The sequence below is a fragment of the Coregonus lavaretus genome, assembly GCF_964263955.1.
Source record: "Coregonus lavaretus genome assembly, chromosome: 6".
NCBI classification, from domain to species: domain Eukaryota; kingdom Metazoa; phylum Chordata; class Actinopteri; order Salmoniformes; family Salmonidae; genus Coregonus; species Coregonus lavaretus.
In genome coordinates this window covers 13,178,987-13,199,501 of record NC_139993.1, presented here as the reverse complement: position 1 = coordinate 13,199,501, position 20,515 = coordinate 13,178,987, and the positions used below count along the sequence as shown (strand labels likewise).

General features: G+C 50.5%; 10 protein-coding genes across 10 annotated transcripts; all 10 read left to right on the top strand.

Annotated features, from left to right (window-relative positions):
* Window positions 1-993: 993 nt before the first annotated feature.
* Window positions 994-1,305, top strand: LOC311130298 (histone H4; the record flags this gene model as incomplete). The annotated part of the gene is made up of 1 exon (XM_084163030.1): window positions 994-1,305. One exon carries the CDS (start codon window positions 994-996, stop codon window positions 1,303-1,305), a length of 312 nt encoding a protein of 103 aa, XP_084019156.1.
* A 764-nt stretch (window positions 1,306-2,069) lies between these two features.
* LOC311130297 (histone H2B) lies at window positions 2,070-2,444 on the top strand (the record flags this gene model as incomplete). The annotated part of the gene is made up of 1 exon (XM_084163029.1): window positions 2,070-2,444. One exon carries the CDS (start codon window positions 2,070-2,072, stop codon window positions 2,442-2,444), a length of 375 nt encoding a protein of 124 aa, XP_084019155.1.
* A 2,431-nt stretch (window positions 2,445-4,875) lies between these two features.
* LOC311130294 (histone H1) lies at window positions 4,876-5,499 on the top strand (the record flags this gene model as incomplete). The annotated part of the gene is made up of 1 exon (XM_084163026.1): window positions 4,876-5,499. The coding sequence occupies one exon, from the start codon at window positions 4,876-4,878 to the stop codon at window positions 5,497-5,499; it is 624 nt and encodes a 207-aa protein (XP_084019152.1).
* Window positions 5,500-6,296: 797 nt separating this feature from the next.
* On the top strand, window positions 6,297-6,683 carry LOC311130228 (histone H2A; the record flags this gene model as incomplete). The annotated part of the gene is made up of 1 exon (XM_084162926.1): window positions 6,297-6,683. One exon carries the CDS (start codon window positions 6,297-6,299, stop codon window positions 6,681-6,683), a length of 387 nt encoding a protein of 128 aa, XP_084019052.1.
* A 482-nt stretch (window positions 6,684-7,165) lies between these two features.
* Window positions 7,166-7,576, top strand: LOC311130190 (histone H3.2; the record flags this gene model as incomplete). Its single annotated transcript, XM_084162887.1, has 1 exon — window positions 7,166-7,576. The coding sequence occupies one exon, from the start codon at window positions 7,166-7,168 to the stop codon at window positions 7,574-7,576; it is 411 nt and encodes a 136-aa protein (XP_084019013.1).
* Window positions 7,577-13,908: 6,332 nt separating this feature from the next.
* On the top strand, window positions 13,909-14,220 carry LOC311131215 (histone H4; the record flags this gene model as incomplete). The annotated part of the gene is made up of 1 exon (XM_084164067.1): window positions 13,909-14,220. One exon carries the CDS (start codon window positions 13,909-13,911, stop codon window positions 14,218-14,220), a length of 312 nt encoding a protein of 103 aa, XP_084020193.1.
* A 764-nt stretch (window positions 14,221-14,984) lies between these two features.
* Window positions 14,985-15,359, top strand: LOC311130803 (histone H2B; the record flags this gene model as incomplete). The annotated part of the gene is made up of 1 exon (XM_084163601.1): window positions 14,985-15,359. The coding sequence occupies one exon, from the start codon at window positions 14,985-14,987 to the stop codon at window positions 15,357-15,359; it is 375 nt and encodes a 124-aa protein (XP_084019727.1).
* Window positions 15,360-17,720: 2,361 nt separating this feature from the next.
* LOC311131485 (histone H1) lies at window positions 17,721-18,412 on the top strand (the record flags this gene model as incomplete). The annotated part of the gene is made up of 1 exon (XM_084164506.1): window positions 17,721-18,412. The coding sequence occupies exon 1, from the start codon at window positions 17,789-17,791 to the stop codon at window positions 18,410-18,412; it is 624 nt and encodes a 207-aa protein (XP_084020632.1). The 5' UTR covers window positions 17,721-17,788.
* Window positions 18,413-19,081: 669 nt separating this feature from the next.
* LOC311130915 (histone H2A) lies at window positions 19,082-19,468 on the top strand (the record flags this gene model as incomplete). The annotated part of the gene is made up of 1 exon (XM_084163727.1): window positions 19,082-19,468. The coding sequence occupies one exon, from the start codon at window positions 19,082-19,084 to the stop codon at window positions 19,466-19,468; it is 387 nt and encodes a 128-aa protein (XP_084019853.1).
* Window positions 19,469-19,950: 482 nt separating this feature from the next.
* On the top strand, window positions 19,951-20,361 carry LOC311130885 (histone H3.2; the record flags this gene model as incomplete). Its single annotated transcript, XM_084163698.1, has 1 exon — window positions 19,951-20,361. One exon carries the CDS (start codon window positions 19,951-19,953, stop codon window positions 20,359-20,361), a length of 411 nt encoding a protein of 136 aa, XP_084019824.1.
* Between the last annotated feature and the right edge of the window lie 154 nt (window positions 20,362-20,515).

Sequence of the window (20,515 nt, the reverse complement as noted above, 5' to 3'; positions counted from 1 at the left end):
AAGCTTTATTATTGGTTTGCTAAGAAAGGTACCATACAATATTGGCACATCACTATCACCTCTGTATGCGTAGGAAATCAATCCCTTCATTGTGTGTGTGTGTGTGTGTGTGTGTGTGGGTGTGTGTGTGTGGGTAAAGGTACGCCACTCTCGGTCTCACAGTTTATGCACACGGTCGTCTTTATGCAACAATATGGAAGACATTCCCAAATGTGCTTACATCATTGCGTAATGTCAGGGAGTCACACAAACAGTGTGTGCTGTTTGGCTGCAACACACATTAGGCATAAGGATGATGACAACTATTTTGTAAACGCTCCAGCTTGCAGAGGGATCACCACCCCTCCCATCCGCACCCCAGGTCCTCTTGGCCCCCTTACTGTCAGGCCGAGTGGTGTCTAGAGAAGAAAGAAGAAGAGTGATGTTTATTAATGACAGTCAATACGACACGTCCTTCCATAGCTAAACAGACTCATCCTACTAGGTCAGTGTTTCCCAACTCCAGCGGTAGAGTAGCCTACCCCCAACAATACCCATTTTTCTTGTAGCCCTGGAGAGCCACAGCTGACTGAACAACCTGTCACCTAATTAGCAAGTCCTCAATGAGTAAAATCAGGTGCAACAACAACAACAACAACAACAACAACAACAACAACAACAACAACAACAACAACAACAACAATATGAGGACAGGGACACAGTGTACTAGCTGATCTCCCAGTTGTCACCGTTTGGCCTTGTGTTCCACATAGCCTATATCAGTATTGGAGTATGTTTCCCGCGCACGGTAGTTGCTTTCACGTCACCTTTGTAATCGCTCCTCCCTAGTCCCCTAGAACGAGCGCCCTCCCCTTTGCAACGCCTCCGAACATATCACAGAGGCGCGCTTTCTGTGCCGATGGCCTCAATCAGGTCGACCAAACGCAGATAATAGCGCACCACGCACCGGCGCTGAAGTCATTCATTCACTTGAACTCAACTAGCGAACACACCATGTCTGGAAGAGGCAAAGGCGGCAAGGGACTTGGAAAAGGAGGCGCCAAGCGTCACCGAAAAGTTCTCCGCGATAACATCCAGGGAATCACCAAACCCGCTATCCGACGTCTGGCTCGCCGCGGCGGCGTGAAGCGTATTTCCGGTCTGATCTATGAGGAGACCCGCGGTGTCCTAAAGGTGTTCCTGGAGAACGTGATCCGTGACGCAGTCACCTACACCGAGCACGCCAAGAGGAAGACCGTTACCGCCATGGACGTGGTCTACGCTCTGAAACGACAGGGACGCACCCTGTACGGTTTCGGCGGTTAAACGCACTCTCTTCGGAACCTCAACACCCCGACTCGAACCCAAAGGCTCTTTTAAGAGCCACCCACATCCGCTTCAAAAGGGCCCATTCCATATAGTGTTTTTTTCTTTTCTTCCGTATGCTATTTGATAGGAAAGTATGAGCCACTTCGAGTGGACAGGGAGTATTAAATAGCGGATTCTAATGTCCCTTCCCGTTTTAGCGCACAGAGGGAGGCCTATATCTGACAGTGGCAAAGTGTAGTGACGTTGTTATTTTGGGTCAAGCAATAGTGGCATTTGGACAACATAAAACCACCACCCGTCGGTAGATGTGGCTCGAAAAGAGGGGGACAGCGTTCGCGCGCGCGCACACACACACACACACACACACACACAGTCCAAAATGGGAGCCCTATGTCTGACGGTGCCAACGTGGGCAATTCTATCACCAGCATTATGTGGCACAACAATCGTGCCATTCGGACAACTATTCAGGCCCCCCTTTTGAAACACACAATTCCCCATCGGTCACAGAGCATAGGCTATAGAGAGGAGGGAGGGGGTGAGGACCCGCGCGCGCGCCCTCAATTGTCTTTGTTCGGGAAGCTAGCCTCTGAGCGGAAGGCTCTTTTGAGCGCTAGAGCTCCACTGGGCAAATAGCAGGGGCGCCTACGAGCAAGCAGGGGAGTGTCCACGGCCGCCGACTTTGATTAGCTTCCTCTTCATAAGACGGGTAAGCGCCCTTCACCCCCTCATTCGTTTCTGAGAAGCAACGAGACATCATCATGCCCGAGCCAGCAAAGTCAGCGCCCAAGAAGGGCTCCAAGAAAGCCGTCACCAAGACCGCAGGGAAGGGCGGCAAGAAGCGCAGAAAGTCCAGGAAGGAGAGTTACGCCATCTACGTGTACAAGGTCCTGAAGCAGGTCCACCCCGACACCGGCATCTCCTCCAAGGCCATGGGAATCATGAACTCGTTCGTGAACGACATCTTCGAGCGTATCGCCGGAGAGTCCTCTCGCCTGGCCCACTACAACAAGCGTTCTACCATCACCTCTAGGGAGATCCAGACCGCCGTGCGCCTGCTACTCCCCGGTGAACTTGCCAAACACGCCGTGTCCGAGGGCACCAAGGCCGTAACCAAGTACACCAGCTCCAAGTAAACAGCGCATTTGGACTGCTCTACTAACCCAAAGGCTCTTTTAAGAGCCACCCACTCTGTCAGTAAAAAGAGCATTTCCATCGCCACCGAATGAATGCGCAGGTAGGCTGCGTTACATTGTATCATTGTTTAATGGGCGGCGCGCGCCGGCTCGGAGAACGGCTACATTGTATCATTTCCCCCGCCCGTTCCAGCGTAGGGGTTTAGCGCGCCTTTTTTGTTGTCTCTGCACGCTGAATAGTAACCCATGTTTGTCGGCCTCCATTCCAGGTGAAGGCAATGAAAAATGGCACCATTTGACAAAGGGTGTAAATAAAAAAAGCAGTCTGTTGGGTTTGAATGGAAAGAAATGCCTTTTGTCGTTTAATGAGCGGATAGTCATTTTGAGTCGACTTCCTGAATCGGTAGGACACGGACGGGGAGAATGGACGCTCCATCATTGGACTCTACCCTAATGATGTGAATGAGAACGATAATGGCAAGAATAAAAAGGGGGTGAATAATCCCGTCTAGGAAGAATAGGAGTAGGCATATATATATATATATATATATACGTAGCCCTTATTGCCAACGGGTCATTTCCGGTCCAGGTCGCATCATACATATATAGTCCCCTGTAGCTCAGTTGGTAGAGCACTGCGCTTGCAACGCCAGGGTTGCGGGTTCGTTTCCCAAGGGGGGCCAGTATGAAAATGTAGGCACACACTTAACTGTAAGTGGCTCTGGATAAGATCGTCTGCTACATGACTCAAAATGTCCATGTAAAGTGTAGTACATTTGAGGCACATAGTGTATTTTCCTTCCTACTACCCTCATGAGGCAACAGGATAAATATAATAATATAATATGCCATTTAGCAGACGCTTTTATCCAAAGCGACTTACAGTCATGCGTGCATACATTTTTGTGTATGGGTGGTCCCGAGGATCGAACCCACTACCTTGGCGTTACAAGCGCCGTGCTCTACCAGCTAAGGCAGTTGCTTCCACGTGAGGATATGAATGTGTCTGTAGGCCAAGTCACAGTATAACACAGTGAGCGAGCGGGCGGCCCTTGCGATAGTCGTTGGAGCAGCAGCGGATCCCAATGACTACCTTGGGGATAGCCTATACATTTACATTTTAGTCATTTAGCAGACACTCTTATCCAGAGCGACTTACATGAGCAATTAGGGTTAAGTGCCTTGCTCAAGGGCACATCGACAGATTTTTCACCTAGTCGCCTCGGGGATTAGAACCAGCCACCTTTCGGTTACTGGCACAACGCTCTTAACCACTCTTAACCACTAAGCTACCTGCCGCCCCATACATATATACAACAAGGAAAAGAAAAGAGGCCGCAATCAACCTTCTGACCCACATGCACCTGCTGGGATTCTTCTCCCAGTCCAACCACATATGCAGCCCTTGTCCCACTTGGGGGGAGAGAGAGAGAGAGAGACAGACAGAGAGAGAGACTCCCTCTATCTAGGCCTATATCAACGCGCCATGACCCATGGGGCGCCAGCCTCCATAGCGCCAGCCAGACACCAAGACCCACAGACACAAAGACCGAGGCGAGTCACGCTGCGGAGTCAAGCAGGTGAACAATATATTAGTAGAGACAGCCAACCTACCTACCTACCTACCTACCTACCAGAAGACAACACACAATCTCACTGTGTAGAAATAGTAGGCTACAAATACAACAACAACAACACTCACACTGCCAGTGCACAAAAAGTACTAATACAATAACACACACACACACATAGTGCAAGTAAGCATGTCGTAGGACTGTTTATACCATGTGGATCCTGTACATATGACGAATACAACCTGAAACTTGAGGTACAACACTAGTCTCAGCCAGGCCTCACAGGTGCATGTGTTTTAAGGTCCCCAAAAGAGCGCTTCTTTAAAACACCCCTGACCACATCAGGGGACCCCAAACCATTTGATTCCCTTGCCAGACATCTCGGCTCACTACACAACAAGTGCTGCTCGCAATCGGATGCACTTTTAGGCCATTTAGGAGACAAATAGCACAGGAAAACCAGTGCGCACCGCTCCACCCGACAGTCGAACGGTGAGGTTTTGAGCGAGCCGCAACAAAATGCACGGCCCTTCCGCGGCCCACATTACTTTATTCTGAACGGAGACAAGTCTGCTCGCTGGGCCGTTCGCTTTTGGACCAAAAACACGGCTCCGTCGGTGACTTTCGGGCCGATATAGGCGAACAGAAAACACAAGTGAAAGAGCATTTGGCCAGCCCAGAGAAGCCGAGCTGGTTGCCTTGAGTCTACATGGTTCTCATGTCGCGTTTAAGGCCAGCCCCCTGCTCGGTGTGGAGCTTCAATAGCGCAGAGCAGCGTCTACAGCAAACTACTCCTCGCAGACCGTGTGTGTGTGTGTGTGTACCGGACCAAACGACAGACAGACAGACAGACAGACATGGCAGAAGTCGCACCAGCACCCGCAGCCGCAGCGCCGGCCAAGGCACCCAAGAAGAAGGCAGCAGCCAAGCCCAAGAAAGCGGGACCCAGCGTAGGAGAACTCATCGTCAAGGCTGTGACCGCCTCCAAGGAGAGGAGCGGCGTGTCCCTGGCCGCGCTCAAGAAGACGCTGGCGGCAGGCGGCTACGACGTGGAGAAGAACAACTCCCGCGTCAAGATCGCAGTCAAGAGCCTCGTCACCAAGGGCACCCTGGTCCAGACCAAGGGCACCGGTGCATCCGGCTCCTTCAAGCTCAACAAGAAAGCCGTCGAGGCAAAGAAGCCCGCCAAGAAAACCGCAGTTCCCAAAGTAAAGAAGGTGGCCGCCAAGAAGCCCGCCGCGGCGAAGAAGCCCAAGAAGGTAGCAGCCAAGAAGGCCGTCGCCGCAAAGAAGTCCCCCAAGAAGGCCAAGAAGCCCGCTACACCCAAAAAGGCCGCCAAGAGCCCCAAGAAGGTGAAGAAGCCCGCCGCAGCGGCCAAGAAGGCGGCCAAGAGCCCCAAGAAGGCTACAAAGGCAGCCAAGCCCAAAGCCGCCAAGCCCAAGGCAGCCAAGGCCAAGAAGGCAGCCCCCAAGAAGAAGTAAACCTATTACAAACAGTGTTCTACTCGACACATGTTGTACCACAAAAGGCTCTTTTAAGAGCCACCCACCTCTTTCCATAGAAAGCGCATTGATTTCCATGTACTATCTGTCGTGAAAAAGAAATTACGCACACTAGGCTACTTTTACGCACACAACATCGTCCCACTCTGGGTGTGTGCGAAGGGAGAGGAATATAATAGAGGGCCAAAATGGCTTAGAAATTCGACCTCACGAGTGCACCCTCACCAGCCATTTGTATATGAGCCACTGGGCTATTCCCGTTCAGAGGCAGGCTGCTGTGATGTGTTACAAGTGCCATGTAATAACAATACTATAGTGGCTTCGAATTCAAACTCACGAGTGCACCCTCAACAGCCATATTTATATATGAGCCACTGGGCTATTCCCGTTCAGAGGCAGGCTGCTGTGATGTGTTACAAGTGCCATGTAATAACAATACTATAGTGGCTTCGATTTCAAACTCAAGAGTGCACCCTCACCAGCTGTTTGTTTCCCATTTGGAGAGAAATAATGTGAGGATTTCATGTCGGACATTTTGGCGCTCACGCGAAATGACACAAAGTAACAAAGTCGGAGGGACACAAAGTAGCCTCTCACTCGCTGCCTGTGGGTGGGAACCGGCTTAGGGCTGTCTGTCTGTCTGTCCCTCGCTCCAATTGGATAAGGCCACACCGGCCCGGTGGCCAATCGTTGCCTCTTGTGGCGAGGTATAAGTACGGCTCTCGAAGTGGCGAGCGGCTCATTCAGACTTTCTGTGACTTTCTCAAGATACCAATATGAGCGGAAGAGGCAAAACCGGAGGCAAGGCCAGGGCGAAGGCAAAGACCCGTTCATCCCGTGCCGGGCTCCAGTTCCCCGTGGGCCGTGTGCACAGGCTACTGCGCAAAGGCAACTACGCCGAGCGTGTGGGCGCTGGCGCACCAGTCTACCTGGCCGCCGTGCTCGAGTACCTGACTGCTGAGATCCTGGAGTTGGCCGGCAACGCTGCCCGTGACAACAAGAAGACTCGTATCATCCCCCGTCACCTGCAGCTGGCCGTCCGTAACGACGAGGAACTGAACAAACTGCTCGGCGGTGTGACCATCGCTCAGGGTGGTGTGTTGCCCAACATCCAGGCAGTGCTACTCCCCAAGAAGACCGAGAAGGCAGTCAAAGCCAAGTAAATTCGCTACTGCGACTTCAACTTGACTACTCAACCCCCAAAGGCTCTTTTAAGAGCCAACCACCTAGCTCTCCAAAAGCGCAAAGTACCTTTCTATGACCGCTACACATTGAGTGGGTGTATACACAACTATTTCGACATTCTGTGCCCACATGAGGCCTTCCATGAACAACAACACCTACTAGGCCTCGTTTGCCATAGCAGGCTAGCATTAGATTACAACGTGCCTATAAAGATGTCACTCTTGACTTTGGCGACTATTATTATGCGTAAAGGGCCGGCGGCGTCCTATTGCGCGCGCGCACCGGGAGTTTGAATTTTGGAGAGGCCGGGCCTCCCGTCCAATGGCCAACGGAGGAGGCCTGCGCAACGGGCCAATCGGGGTGGTGGGGAGATGGTGTCCAATCAGCAGGCGCCACTGCCGGCTTTATAAACTTCACATAGGCATTTCGAGGCTATACTCCCGACTGTCAGAGAAGCGCCATGGCCAGAACCAAGCAAACCGCTCGCAAATCCACCGGTGGCAAAGCCCCCAGGAAGCAGCTCGCCACTAAGGCTGCTCGCAAGAGTGCCCCGGCCACCGGCGGTGTGAAGAAGCCTCACCGTTACAGGCCCGGCACCGTGGCTCTGAGAGAGATCCGTCGTTACCAGAAGTCCACTGAGCTGCTCATCCGCAAGCTGCCCTTCCAGCGCCTGGTGCGAGAAATCGCCCAGGACTTCAAGACCGACCTGCGCTTCCAGAGTTCCGCTGTGATGGCCCTGCAGGAGGCTAGCGAGGCTTACCTGGTCGGCCTGTTCGAGGACACCAACCTGTGCGCCATCCACGCCAAGCGGGTGACCATCATGCCCAAGGACATCCAGCTGGCCCGCCGTATTCGCGGAGAGCGCGCATAAATGAGGATGACCTGAACTCCAAAATCCCCCAAAGGCTCTTTTAAGAGCCACCTCCATATTTCCATCAAAAAGGCACAATTGTTCCATGTATACACGCACCTCTACATTACCCACCATGTATGTTGTTCACTAACACGTCTAAAAGCTACGTATTGTACCTTTTCGTTGCCTGAAGTCTAGCTTCAATGTGTGTGTGTGTGTGTGTGTGTGTGTGTGTGTATATATATATATATATATATATATATATATACAACCGTCTGGCATCATCCACTTACTTTGGACTATAGTAGCACAGTAAAATGCTTTACAAAGGAGGGGGAAAAGAAACGAGTGATAATATAGGCCGAATAGTTACAAGAATTGTGTTCAGATGAATAATTGACACTATTAGTTGTGTGTCATTAGTTGCCTTGAATGCAGTCCAGAAGAAACATTGCATGCCAACTTCCTTTGAAAGTCCCATGTTGCAGTGCTGCTGAGAGACTCATGCAGAGGCCCAAACTTTACAGTGGAGCACGGAGGCCATCTTGTGGTTAAATGTGGGTACTGCACCTCATGGTCATTTGCTCTTTAGGCCAGCGTTTCCCAAACGCGGTCCTGGGGTCCCCAAGGGGTGCGCGTTTTGCGTTTTGCCCTAACACTCCACAGCTGATTCTAATACTCCCAGCTTGATGATGATGAGTTGATTATTTGAATCAGCTGTGTAGTGCTGGGGCAAAAACTCCCAAAACGTGGCCTGAGTTTGGGAATCCCTGCTTTAGGCTAATACTAGCCTATTAGGATGACTTGGTTCGATCGCTTTAATGGCAACTGCTAAACTCTAGTTTTCACTAATTACTTGTCCCAGGTCACCATTATGAATCCAATAGCAAAACAAATGTTTCAAAATTGCTCAATAGTGAAAAAAGGCCAGGAAACGATGGGTTCTCAGCAATATTTCACCAACAACCAATCACTATTCAAGCATAGACATTAGGATCATCAACAAATATTCCTAAGTCATACTACAAAAGGGTTGTAACGAAATGGATTTGTCTGTTCAATGCAAGTTCAACGTCAAAGAAAAAGTGCATCACCACAACAAACGTGTCTTTAGATACACTGTAAAAAATGACTTTGTGGAATGTACTCAAGCTATTACAGTCAACAAAGGCACACGTCATATTATTGAGTAGATCTTTTTGCTTGTTTTTATGAGTAGATAAGCTTGAGTAAGTTGAGTTGATGTGGTCCAATACATTGAGTAAAGATGATAGAGACGTAAAAAGGATTATATTACGTTGATTCGACTCAAATAGACACTGAGAGACTGAGAGAGAGAGAGAGAGACTGAGAGAGTGAGTGAGTGAGAGAGAGAGAGACTGAGAGAGTGAGTGAGTGAGTGAGATAGACTGAGAGAGAGAGAGAGTGAGTGAGTGAGTGAGAGAGTGAGTGAGTGAGAGAGACTGAGAGACAGAGAGTGAGTGAGAGAGACTGAGAGAGTGAGTGAGAGACAGAGAGAGAGAGTGAGTGAGTGAGTGAGTGAGAGAGAGAGAGAGAGAGAGAGACTGAGAGAGAGAGAGTGTGAGTGAGTGAGACTGAGAGACTGAGAGACTGAGAGAGTGAGTGAGAGAGTGAGTGAGTGAGTGAGAGAGACTGAGAGACAGAGAGTGAGTGAGAGAGTGAGAGAGACTGAGAGAGTGAGTGAGAGAGAGAGAGAGTGTGAGTGAGTGAGCCTGAGAGACTGAGAGAGTGAGTGAGTGAGAGAGAGTGAGTGAGTGAGAGAGTGAGTGAGAGACAGAGAGAGAGAGTGAGTGAGAGAGAGAGACTGCGAGAGTGAGTGAGTGACTGAGTGAGTGAGTGAGTGAGAGAGAGAGTGAGTGAGAGAGAGAGCGAGAGACTGAGAGAGTGAGTGAGAGAGAGAGAGAGTGTGAGTGAGTGAGCCTGAGAGACTGAGAGAGTGAGTGAGTGAGAGAGAGTGAGTGAGTGAGAGAGAGAGAGTGAGTGAGAGAGAGAGAGACTGACAGAGTGAGTGAGGGGGTGAGTGAGAGAGAGAGACTGAGAGACTGAGAGAGTGAGTGAGAGAGTGAGTGAGAGAGACTGAGAGACATAGAGTGAGTGAGAGAGTGAGAGAGACTGAGAGAGTGAGTGAGAGACAGAGAGAGAGAGTGAGTGAGAGAGAGAGACTGCGTGACTGAGTGAGTGAGTGAGTGAGAGAGAGAGTGAGTGAGAGAGAGAGCGAGAGACTGAGAGAGTGAGTGAGAGAGAGAGAGAGTGTGAGTGAGTGAGACTGAGAGAGTGAGTGAGTGAGAGAGAGTGAGTGAGTGAGAGAGTGAGTGAGAGACAGAGAGAGAGAGTGAGTGAGAGAGAGAGACTGCGAGAGTGAGTGAGTGACTGAGTGAGTGAGTGAGTGAGAGAGAGAGTGAGTGAGTGAGAGAGAGAGAGACTGAGAGAGTGAGTGAGAGAGAGAGAGAGTGTGAGTGAGTGAGCCTGAGAGACTGAGAGAGTGAGTGAGTGAGAGAGAGTGAGTGAGTGAGAGAGAGAGAGTGAGTGAGAGAGAGAGAGACTGACAGAGTGAGTGAGGGGGTGAGTGAGAGAGAGAGACTGAGAGACTGAGAGAGTGAGTGAGTGAGTGAGAGAGAGACTGAGAGAGAGAGAGAGAGAGAGAGACTGAGAGACTGAGAGAGTGAGTGAGTGAGTGAGAGAGAGACTGAGAGAGAGTGAGAGAGTGAGTGAGAGAGAGACTGAGAGAGTGAGTGAGAGAGTGAGTGAGAGAGAGAGAGAGAGAGAGAGAGAGAGAGAGTGAGTGAGTTAGTGAGTGAGTGAGAGAGAGACTGAGAGAGTGAGTGAGTGAGTGAGTGAGTGAATGAGAGAGAGAGAGTGTGAGTGACTGAGACTGAGAGACTGAGTGAGTGAGTGAGTGAGAGAGAGAGAGTGAGAGAGAGAGAGAGAGAGAGTGAAAGAGAGAGAGAGAGAGAGAGTGAGTACTCAACTGTGCCTCTCTCTGAGGCACAGTTGAGTACACCCCTCCATCCAATAGACCCCAGCAACTTCCTTTTGGATTCACGTTTACGGTATAGGGGATGCATTTGTGACATACCTTACATCTCTGACCTTGTCAATATCAGCATTTCGCTCTACTTACCGTGAAGTGACATTATAATAGTCATCATCATAATAGTAGTACATTACAGTATACGTTTGCCTAAAATAGTACCATTTAAAGGGAGTATGTCAGGGTCAATTACTGACAAATGAGAACACACTAATCCTCAGGGGTCATTTAGGGGCAAAACGCACCACTTTGTGAAGCTTTTGTTTTGATTGAAGAGCAAGAAAAGTATTCATTTGTTCCACTTCTTTCCCTTCTAAATGCGGTTGCCTAAGGACAGGCAGTATGCACATATCTAAATGTTATGAAAAAATCAGTATTTTTTTGCCACTCAGAACACAGACATTTACCTTAAGGGGAGTTACCCTCATTTTAGACTTACATTTACATTTTAGTCATTTAGCAGACGCTCTTATCCAGAGCGACTTACAGTTTAGTGAATACACTTTTTTTTTTATACTGGCCCCCCGTGGGAATCGACCCCACAACGCTGGCATTGCAAACGCCATGCTCGCCATCAACTGAGCTACATCCCTGCCGGCCATTCCCTCCCCTACCCTGGACGACTGCTGGGCCAATTGTGCGCCGCCCATGAGTCTCCCGGGTCGCGGCCGGCTGCGACAGAGCCTGGATTCGACCCAGGATCTCTAGTGGCACAGTTAGCACTGCGATGCAGTGCCTTAGACCACTGCGCCACTCAGGAGCAACACTTCCCAAGCATACATTTTCATGACAGCGTTCCTAATCTGCAGTAGGCAATTACTGCAGTAGCAGTTGAAAATCGGTAGGTTAACACCAAACCGTGAGGTTATTATGAATTCAGAGCAGTCGGATGAAGTCATAGTCAAATACATTTGAACAAATGACCAACAATATCACACGGAAAGTGATGTGAGCATTGCATTGTGGAAAGCAATGACTTTACAAGAACACGTATTGCAACGCGAGGCATGTATTTCTAGATTAAACACTGATTCAGTGTGATGAACAAGTACATGTATGATTTGGTGTGCTCTACTTGAACACGCGCTTAGAGTTTTGAAACCACTGCCTATATGAGGAGCTGTCGTTGTTTGTTTTATTACCACATACTTATGGAAATTGCACCGGTTGAGAGATGATGGCTCTCTTGTGCCTACAGTGAAGGGTACTTCTGATCCAGCAGGTGGTGCTAAGATCCCTCCCTATATGACTTGAATGATGAGTTGATTTATTCCTTATAGCTCCTAATGATTTTAAGGCCAGTGTTGGCAAACATGACTTCTGCTCCAGCAGGTGGCCATGAAATCCCCCCCTATATGACTTGACTGACCAGGTAGTTGATGGACTCCTTATAGCTCTTAATGATCTCAAGCAGAGTGTTGGCCACATGACCTCTGGTCCAGCAGGTGGCGGTGAAAATAGTCCCTATAGGAGTTGACTCATTTCTTTGAGGTCCTAAATGAAGGATAGGGCGTCAACAGTGCATCTCGGCCTAACCCTGTTCCGGGCCCATTTCTTCACTCGATGCTTCCGGTGTTCTTCATCTCCTCTTCAATAGTCCTTCTCCACGTCTTCCTTCCCGTCTAGCCCTGTGCGTTCCACTGAAGTGTCTGTGTTTTTATGTCGTTAGGAGTTTTGCTCACTGCGTGTCCCCCTTCAATTTCCACTTTCTGTCCCAGTTGGGTAGCTATCCATTATACTGTAGCCTACTTACTACCAATGTCACTGTAGTCAAAGGTGATTTTCGATTATTATGTATGAGTATTATTATATATTGTGATATTATGATGTTCAAGCCTATAGGGTGTGGTAACAGGCCCTCTGTGATTTGTTGTTGTACTGTACATGTCAAGTATCTGCACTCTAGCCTAATTAGCCTAAACTGCTAGGGAAAAGTCACTTCCGGTCGTAGCTGTATCCCACCTAGTCAAAACCTTGTTAGTCCTTATCCTAAAAGGCACCCTCTGTTCCTCGATATACTCCACCGAGGGCCGGCAGCCAGTAAGTACAGGTAAGAGACAATTATGGCAACAATAAGTTGTCCTATGAAAGCTAGTCAAATGTGAGATGTTCAACTGCACTGAATGATAAAGTGGCAGTCTGTGCTCTTGGGCCCTTAAGGCATCAGTGCACCCCCCCAATTTGTCCCTTTTGAAATGAACAGTTGAGACGGGCCCTCTTTCTGTGGCCTTTCTTTGACGACACATCTGAGGCTATCCTGCGGCAATACAAATGATCAACATCATAACAATAATTCCATTATAAGAAGCTTTATTATTGGTTTGCTAAGAAAGGTACCATACAATATTGGCACATCACTATCACCTCTGTATGCGTAGGAAATCAATCCCTTCATTGTGTGTGTGTGTGTGTGTGTGTGTGTGGGTGTGTGTGTGTGGGTAAAGGTACGCCACTCTCGGTCTCACAGTTTATGCACACGGTCGTCTTTATGCAACAATATGGAAGACATTCCCAAATGTGCTTACATCATTGCGTAATGTCAGGGAGTCACACAAACAGTGTGTGCTGTTTGGCTGCAACACACATTAGGCATAAGGATGATGACAACTATTTTGTAAACGCTCCAGCTTGCAGAGGGATCACCACCCCTCCCATCCGCACCCCAGGTCCTCTTGGCCCCCTTACTGTCAGGCCGAGTGGTGTCTAGAGAAGAAAGAAGAAGAGTGATGTTTATTAATGACAGTCAATACGACACGTCCTTCCATAGCTAAACAGACTCATCCTACTAGGTCAGTGTTTCCCAACTCCAGCGGTAGAGTAGCCTACCCCCAACAATACCCATTTTTCTTGTAGCCCTGGAGAGCCACAGCTGACTGAACAACCTGTCACCTAATTAGCAAGTCCTCAATGAGTAAAATCAGGTGCAACAACAACAACAACAACAACAACAACAACAACAACAACAACAACAACAACAACAACAACAATATGAGGACAGGGACACAGTGTACTAGCTGATCTCCCAGTTGTCACCGTTTGGCCTTGTGTTCCACATAGCCTATATCAGTATTGGAGTATGTTTCCCGCGCACGGTAGTTGCTTTCACGTCACCTTTGTAATCGCTCCTCCCTAGTCCCCTAGAACGAGCGCCCTCCCCTTTGCAACGCCTCCGAACATATCACAGAGGCGCGCTTTCTGTGCCGATGGCCTCAATCAGGTCGACCAAACGCAGATAATAGCGCACCACGCACCGGCGCTGAAGTCATTCATTCACTTGAACTCAACTAGCGAACACACCATGTCTGGAAGAGGCAAAGGCGGCAAGGGACTTGGAAAAGGAGGCGCCAAGCGTCACCGAAAAGTTCTCCGCGATAACATCCAGGGAATCACCAAACCCGCTATCCGACGTCTGGCTCGCCGCGGCGGCGTGAAGCGTATTTCCGGTCTGATCTATGAGGAGACCCGCGGTGTCCTAAAGGTGTTCCTGGAGAACGTGATCCGTGACGCAGTCACCTACACCGAGCACGCCAAGAGGAAGACCGTTACCGCCATGGACGTGGTCTACGCTCTGAAACGACAGGGACGCACCCTGTACGGTTTCGGCGGTTAAACGCACTCTCTTCGGAACCTCAACACCCCGACTCGAACCCAAAGGCTCTTTTAAGAGCCACCCACATCCGCTTCAAAAGGGCCCATTCCATATAGTGTTTTTTTCTTTTCTTCCGTATGCTATTTGATAGGAAAGTATGAGCCACTTCGAGTGGACAGGGAGTATTAAATAGCGGATTCTAATGTCCCTTCCCGTTTTAGCGCACAGAGGGAGGCCTATATCTGACAGTGGCAAAGTGTAGTGACGTTGTTATTTTGGGTCAAGCAATAGTGGCATTTGGACAACATAAAACCACCACCCGTCGGTAGATGTGGCTCGAAAAGAGGGGGACAGCGTTCGCGCGCGCGCACACACACACACACACACACACACACAGTCCAAAATGGGAGCCCTATGTCTGACGGTGCCAACGTGGGCAATTCTATCACCAGCATTATGTGGCACAACAATCGTGCCATTCGGACAACTATTCAGGCCCCCCTTTTGAAACACACAATTCCCCATCGGTCACAGAGCATAGGCTATAGAGAGGAGGGAGGGGGTGAGGACCCGCGCGCGCGCCCTCAATTGTCTTTGTTCGGGAAGCTAGCCTCTGAGCGGAAGGCTCTTTTGAGCGCTAGAGCTCCACTGGGCAAATAGCAGGGGCGCCTACGAGCAAGCAGGGGAGTGTCCACGGCCGCCGACTTTGATTAGCTTCCTCTTCATAAGACGGGTAAGCGCCCTTCACCCCCTCATTCGTTTCTGAGAAGCAACGAGACATCATCATGCCCGAGCCAGCAAAGTCAGCGCCCAAGAAGGGCTCCAAGAAAGCCGTCACCAAGACCGCAGGGAAGGGCGGCAAGAAGCGCAGAAAGTCCAGGAAGGAGAGTTACGCCATCTACGTGTACAAGGTCCTGAAGCAGGTCCACCCCGACACCGGCATCTCCTCCAAGGCCATGGGAATCATGAACTCGTTCGTGAACGACATCTTCGAGCGTATCGCCGGAGAGTCCTCTCGCCTGGCCCACTACAACAAGCGTTCTACCATCACCTCTAGGGAGATCCAGACCGCCGTGCGCCTGCTACTCCCCGGTGAACTTGCCAAACACGCCGTGTCCGAGGGCACCAAGGCCGTAACCAAGTACACCAGCTCCAAGTAAACAGCGCATTTGGACTGCTCTACTAACCCAAAGGCTCTTTTAAGAGCCACCCACTCTGTCAGTAAAAAGAGCATTTCCATCGCCACCGAATGAATGCGCAGGTAGGCTGCGTTACATTGTATCATTGTTTAATGGGCGGCGCGCGCCGGCTCGGAGAACGGCTACATTGTATCATTTCCCCCGCCCGTTCCAGCGTAGGGGTTTAGCGCGCCTTTTTTGTTGTCTTTGCACGCTGAATAGTAACCCATGTTTGTCGGCCTCCATTCCAGGTGAAGGCAATGAAAAATGGCACCATTTGACAAAGGGTGTAAATAAAAAAAGCAGTCTGTTGGGTTTGAATGGAAAGAAATGCCTTTTGTCGTTTAATGAGCGGATAGTCATTTTGAGTCGACTTCCTGAATCGGTAGGACACGGACGGGGAGAATGGACGCTCCATCATTGGACTCTACCCTAATGATGTGAATGAGAACGATAATGGCAAGAATAAAAAGGGGGTGAATAATCCCGTCTAGGAAGAATAGGAGTAGGCATATATATATATATATATATATACGTAGCCCTTATTGCCAACGGGTCATTTCCGGTCCAGGTCGCATCATACATATATAGTCCCCTGTAGCTCAGTTGGTAGAGCACTGCGCTTGCAACGCCAGGGTTGCGGGTTCGTTTCCCAAGGGGGGCCAGTATGAAAATGTAGGCACACACTTAACTGTAAGTGGCTCTGGATAAGATCGTCTGCTACATGACTCAAAATGTCCATGTAAAGTGTAGTACATTTGAGGCACATAGTGTATTTTCCTTCCTACTACCCTCATGAGGCAACAGGATAAATATAATAATATAATATGCCATTTAGCAGACGCTTTTATCCAAAGCGACTTACAGTCATGCGTGCATACATTTTTGTGTATGGGTGGTCCCGGGGATCGAACCCACTACCTTGGCGTTACAAGCGCCGTGCTCTACCAGCTAAGGCAGTTGCTTCCACGTGAGGATATGAATGTGTCTGTAGGCCAAGTCACAGTATAACACAGTGAGCGAGCGGGCGGCCCTTGCGATAGTCGTTGGAGCAGCAGCGGATCCCAATGACTACCTTGGGGATAGCCTATACATTTACATTTTAGTCATTTAGCAGACACTCTTATCCAGAGCGACTTACATGAGCAATTAGGGTTAAGTGCCTTGCTCAAGGGCACATCGACAGATTTTTCACCTAGTCGCCTCGGGGATTAGAACCAGCCACCTTTCGGTTACTGGCACAACGCTCTTAACCACTCTTAACCACTAAGCTACCTGCCGCCCCATACATATATACAACAAGGAAAAGAAAAGAGGCCGCAATCAACCTTCTGACCCACATGCACCTGCTGGGATTCTTCTCCCAGTCCAACCACATATGCAGCCCTTGTCCCACTTGGGGGGAGAGAGAGAGAGAGAGACAGACAGAGAGAGAGACTCCCTCTATCTAGGCCTATATCAACGCGCCATGACCCATGGGGCGCCAGCCTCCATAGCGCCAGCCAGACACCAAGACCCACAGACACAAAGACCGAGGCGAGTCACGCTGCGGAGTCAAGCAGGTGAACAATATATTAGTAGAGACAGCCAACCTACCTACCTACCTACCTACCTACCAGAAGACAACACACAATCTCACTGTGTAGAAATAGTAGGCTACAAATACAACAACAACAACACTCACACTGCCAGTGCACAAAAAGTACTAATACAATAACACACACACACACATAGTGCAAGTAAGCATGTCGTAGGACTGTTTATACCATGTGGATCCTGTACATATGACGAATACAACCTGAAACTTGAGGTACAACACTAGTCTCAGCCAGGCCTCACAGGTGCATGTGTTTTAAGGTCCCCAAAAGAGCGCTTCTTTAAAACACCCCTGACCACATCAGGGGACCCCAAACCATTTGATTCCCTTGCCAGACATCTCGGCTCACTACACAACAAGTGCTGCTCGCAATCGGATGCACTTTTAGGCCATTTAGGAGACAAATAGCACAGGAAAACCAGTGCGCACCGCTCCACCCGACAGTCGAACGGTGAGGTTTTGAGCGAGCCGCAACAAAATGCACGGCCCTTCCGCGGCCCACATTACTTTATTCTGAACGGAGACAAGTCTGCTCGCTGGGCCGTTCGCTTTTGGACCAAAAACACGGCTCCGTCGGTGACTTTCGGGCCGATATAGGCGAACAGAAAACACAAGTGAAAGAGCATTTGGCCAGCCCAGAGAAGCCGAGCTGGTTGCCTTGAGTCTACATGGTTCTCATGTCGCGTTTAAGGCCAGCCCCCTGCTCGGTGTGGAGCTTCAATAGCGCAGAGCAGCGTCTACAGCAAACTACTCCTCGCAGACCGTGTGTGTGTGTGTGTACCGGACCAAACGACAGACAGACAGACAGACAGACATGGCAGAAGTCGCACCAGCACCCGCAGCCGCAGCGCCGGCCAAGGCACCCAAGAAGAAGGCAGCAGCCAAGCCCAAGAAAGCGGGACCCAGCGTAGGAGAACTCATCGTCAAGGCTGTGACCGCCTCCAAGGAGAGGAGCGGCGTGTCCCTGGCCGCGCTCAAGAAGACGCTGGCGGCAGGCGGCTACGACGTGGAGAAGAACAACTCCCGCGTCAAGATCGCAGTCAAGAGCCTCGTCACCAAGGGCACCCTGGTCCAGACCAAGGGCACCGGTGCATCCGGCTCCTTCAAGCTCAACAAGAAAGCCGTCGAGGCAAAGAAGCCCGCCAAGAAAACCGCAGTTCCCAAAGTAAAGAAGGTGGCCGCCAAGAAGCCCGCCGCGGCGAAGAAGCCCAAGAAGGTAGCAGCCAAGAAGGCCGTCGCCGCAAAGAAGTCCCCCAAGAAGGCCAAGAAGCCCGCTACACCCAAAAAGGCCGCCAAGAGCCCCAAGAAGGTGAAGAAGCCCGCCGCAGCGGCCAAGAAGGCGGCCAAGAGCCCCAAGAAGGCTACAAAGGCAGCCAAGCCCAAAGCCGCCAAGCCCAAGGCAGCCAAGGCCAAGAAGGCAGCCCCCAAGAAGAAGTAAACCTATTACAAACAGTGTTCTACTCGACACATGTTGTACCACAAAAGGCTCTTTTAAGAGCCACCCACCTCTTTCCATAGAAAGCGCATTGATTTCCATGTACTATCTGTCGTGAAAAAGAAATTACGCACACTAGGCTACTTTTACGCACACAACATCGTCCCACTCTGGGTGTGTGCGAAGGGAGAGGAATATAATAGAGGGCCAAAATGGCTTAGAAATTCGACCTCACGAGTGCACCCTCACCAGCCATTTGTATATGAGCCACTGGGCTATTCCCGTTCAGAGGCAGGCTGCTGTGATGTGTTACAAGTGCCATGTAATAACAATACTATAGTGGCTTCGATTTCAAACTCAAGAGTGCACCCTCACCAGCTGTTTGTTTCCCATTTGGAGAGAAATAATGTGAGGATTTCATGTCGGACATTTTGGCGCTCACGCGAAATGACACAAAGTAACAAAGTCGGAGGGACACAAAGTAGCCTCTCACTCGCTGCCTGTGGGTGGGAACCGGCTTAGGGCTGTCTGTCTGTCTGTCCCTCGCTCCAATTGGATAAGGCCACACCGGCCCGGTGGCCAATCGTTGCCTCTTGTGGCGAGGTATAAGTACGGCTCTCGAAGTGGCGAGCGGCTCATTCAGACTTTCTGTGACTTTCTCAAGATACCAATATGAGCGGAAGAGGCAAAACCGGAGGCAAGGCCAGGGCGAAGGCAAAGACCCGTTCATCCCGTGCCGGGCTCCAGTTCCCCGTGGGTCGTGTGCACAGGCTACTGCGCAAAGGCAACTACGCCGAGCGTGTGGGCGCTGGCGCACCAGTCTACCTGGCCGCCGTGCTCGAGTACCTGACTGCTGAGATCCTGGAGTTGGCCGGCAACGCTGCCCGTGACAACAAGAAGACTCGTATCATCCCCCGTCACCTGCAGCTGGCCGTCCGTAACGACGAGGAACTGAACAAACTGCTCGGCGGTGTGACCATCGCTCAGGGTGGTGTGTTGCCCAACATCCAGGCAGTGCTACTCCCCAAGAAGACCGAGAAGGCAGTCAAAGCCAAGTAAATTCGCTACTGCGACTTCAACTTGACTACTCAACCCCCAAAGGCTCTTTTAAGAGCCAACCACCTAGCTCTCCAAAAGCGCAAAGTACCTTTCTATGACCGCTACACATTGAGTGGGTGTATACACAACTATTTCGACATTCTGTGCCCACATGAGGCCTTCCATGAACAACAACACCTACTAGGCCTCGTTTGCCATAGCAGGCTAGCATTAGATTACAACGTGCCTATAAAGATGTCACTCTTGACTTTGGCGACTATTATTATGCGTAAAGGGCCGGCGGCGTCCTATTGCGCGCGCGCACCGGGAGTTTGAATTTTGGAGAGGCCGGGCCTCCCGTCCAATGGCCAACGGAGGAGGCCTGCGCAACGGGCCAATCGGGGTGGTGGGGAGATGGTGTCCAATCAGCAGGCGCCACTGCCGGCTTTATAAACTTCACATAGGCATTTCGAGGCTATACTCCCGACTGTCAGAGAAGCGCCATGGCCAGAACCAAGCAAACCGCTCGCAAATCCACCGGTGGCAAAGCCCCCAGGAAGCAGCTCGCCACTAAGGCTGCTCGCAAGAGTGCCCCGGCCACCGGCGGTGTGAAGAAGCCTCACCGTTACAGGCCCGGCACCGTGGCTCTGAGAGAGATCCGTCGTTACCAGAAGTCCACTGAGCTGCTCATCCGCAAGCTGCCCTTCCAGCGCCTGGTGCGAGAAATCGCCCAGGACTTCAAGACCGACCTGCGCTTCCAGAGTTCCGCTGTGATGGCCCTGCAGGAGGCTAGCGAGGCTTACCTGGTCGGCCTGTTCGAGGACACCAACCTGTGCGCCATCCACGCCAAGCGGGTGACCATCATGCCCAAGGACATCCAGCTGGCCCGCCGTATTCGCGGAGAGCGCGCATAAATGAGGATGACCTGAACTCCAAAATCCCCCAAAGGCTCTTTTAAGAGCCACCTCCATATTTCCATCAAAAAGGCACAATTGTTCCATGTATACACGCACCTCTACATTACCCACCATGTATGTTGTTCACTAACACGTCTAAAAGCTACGTATT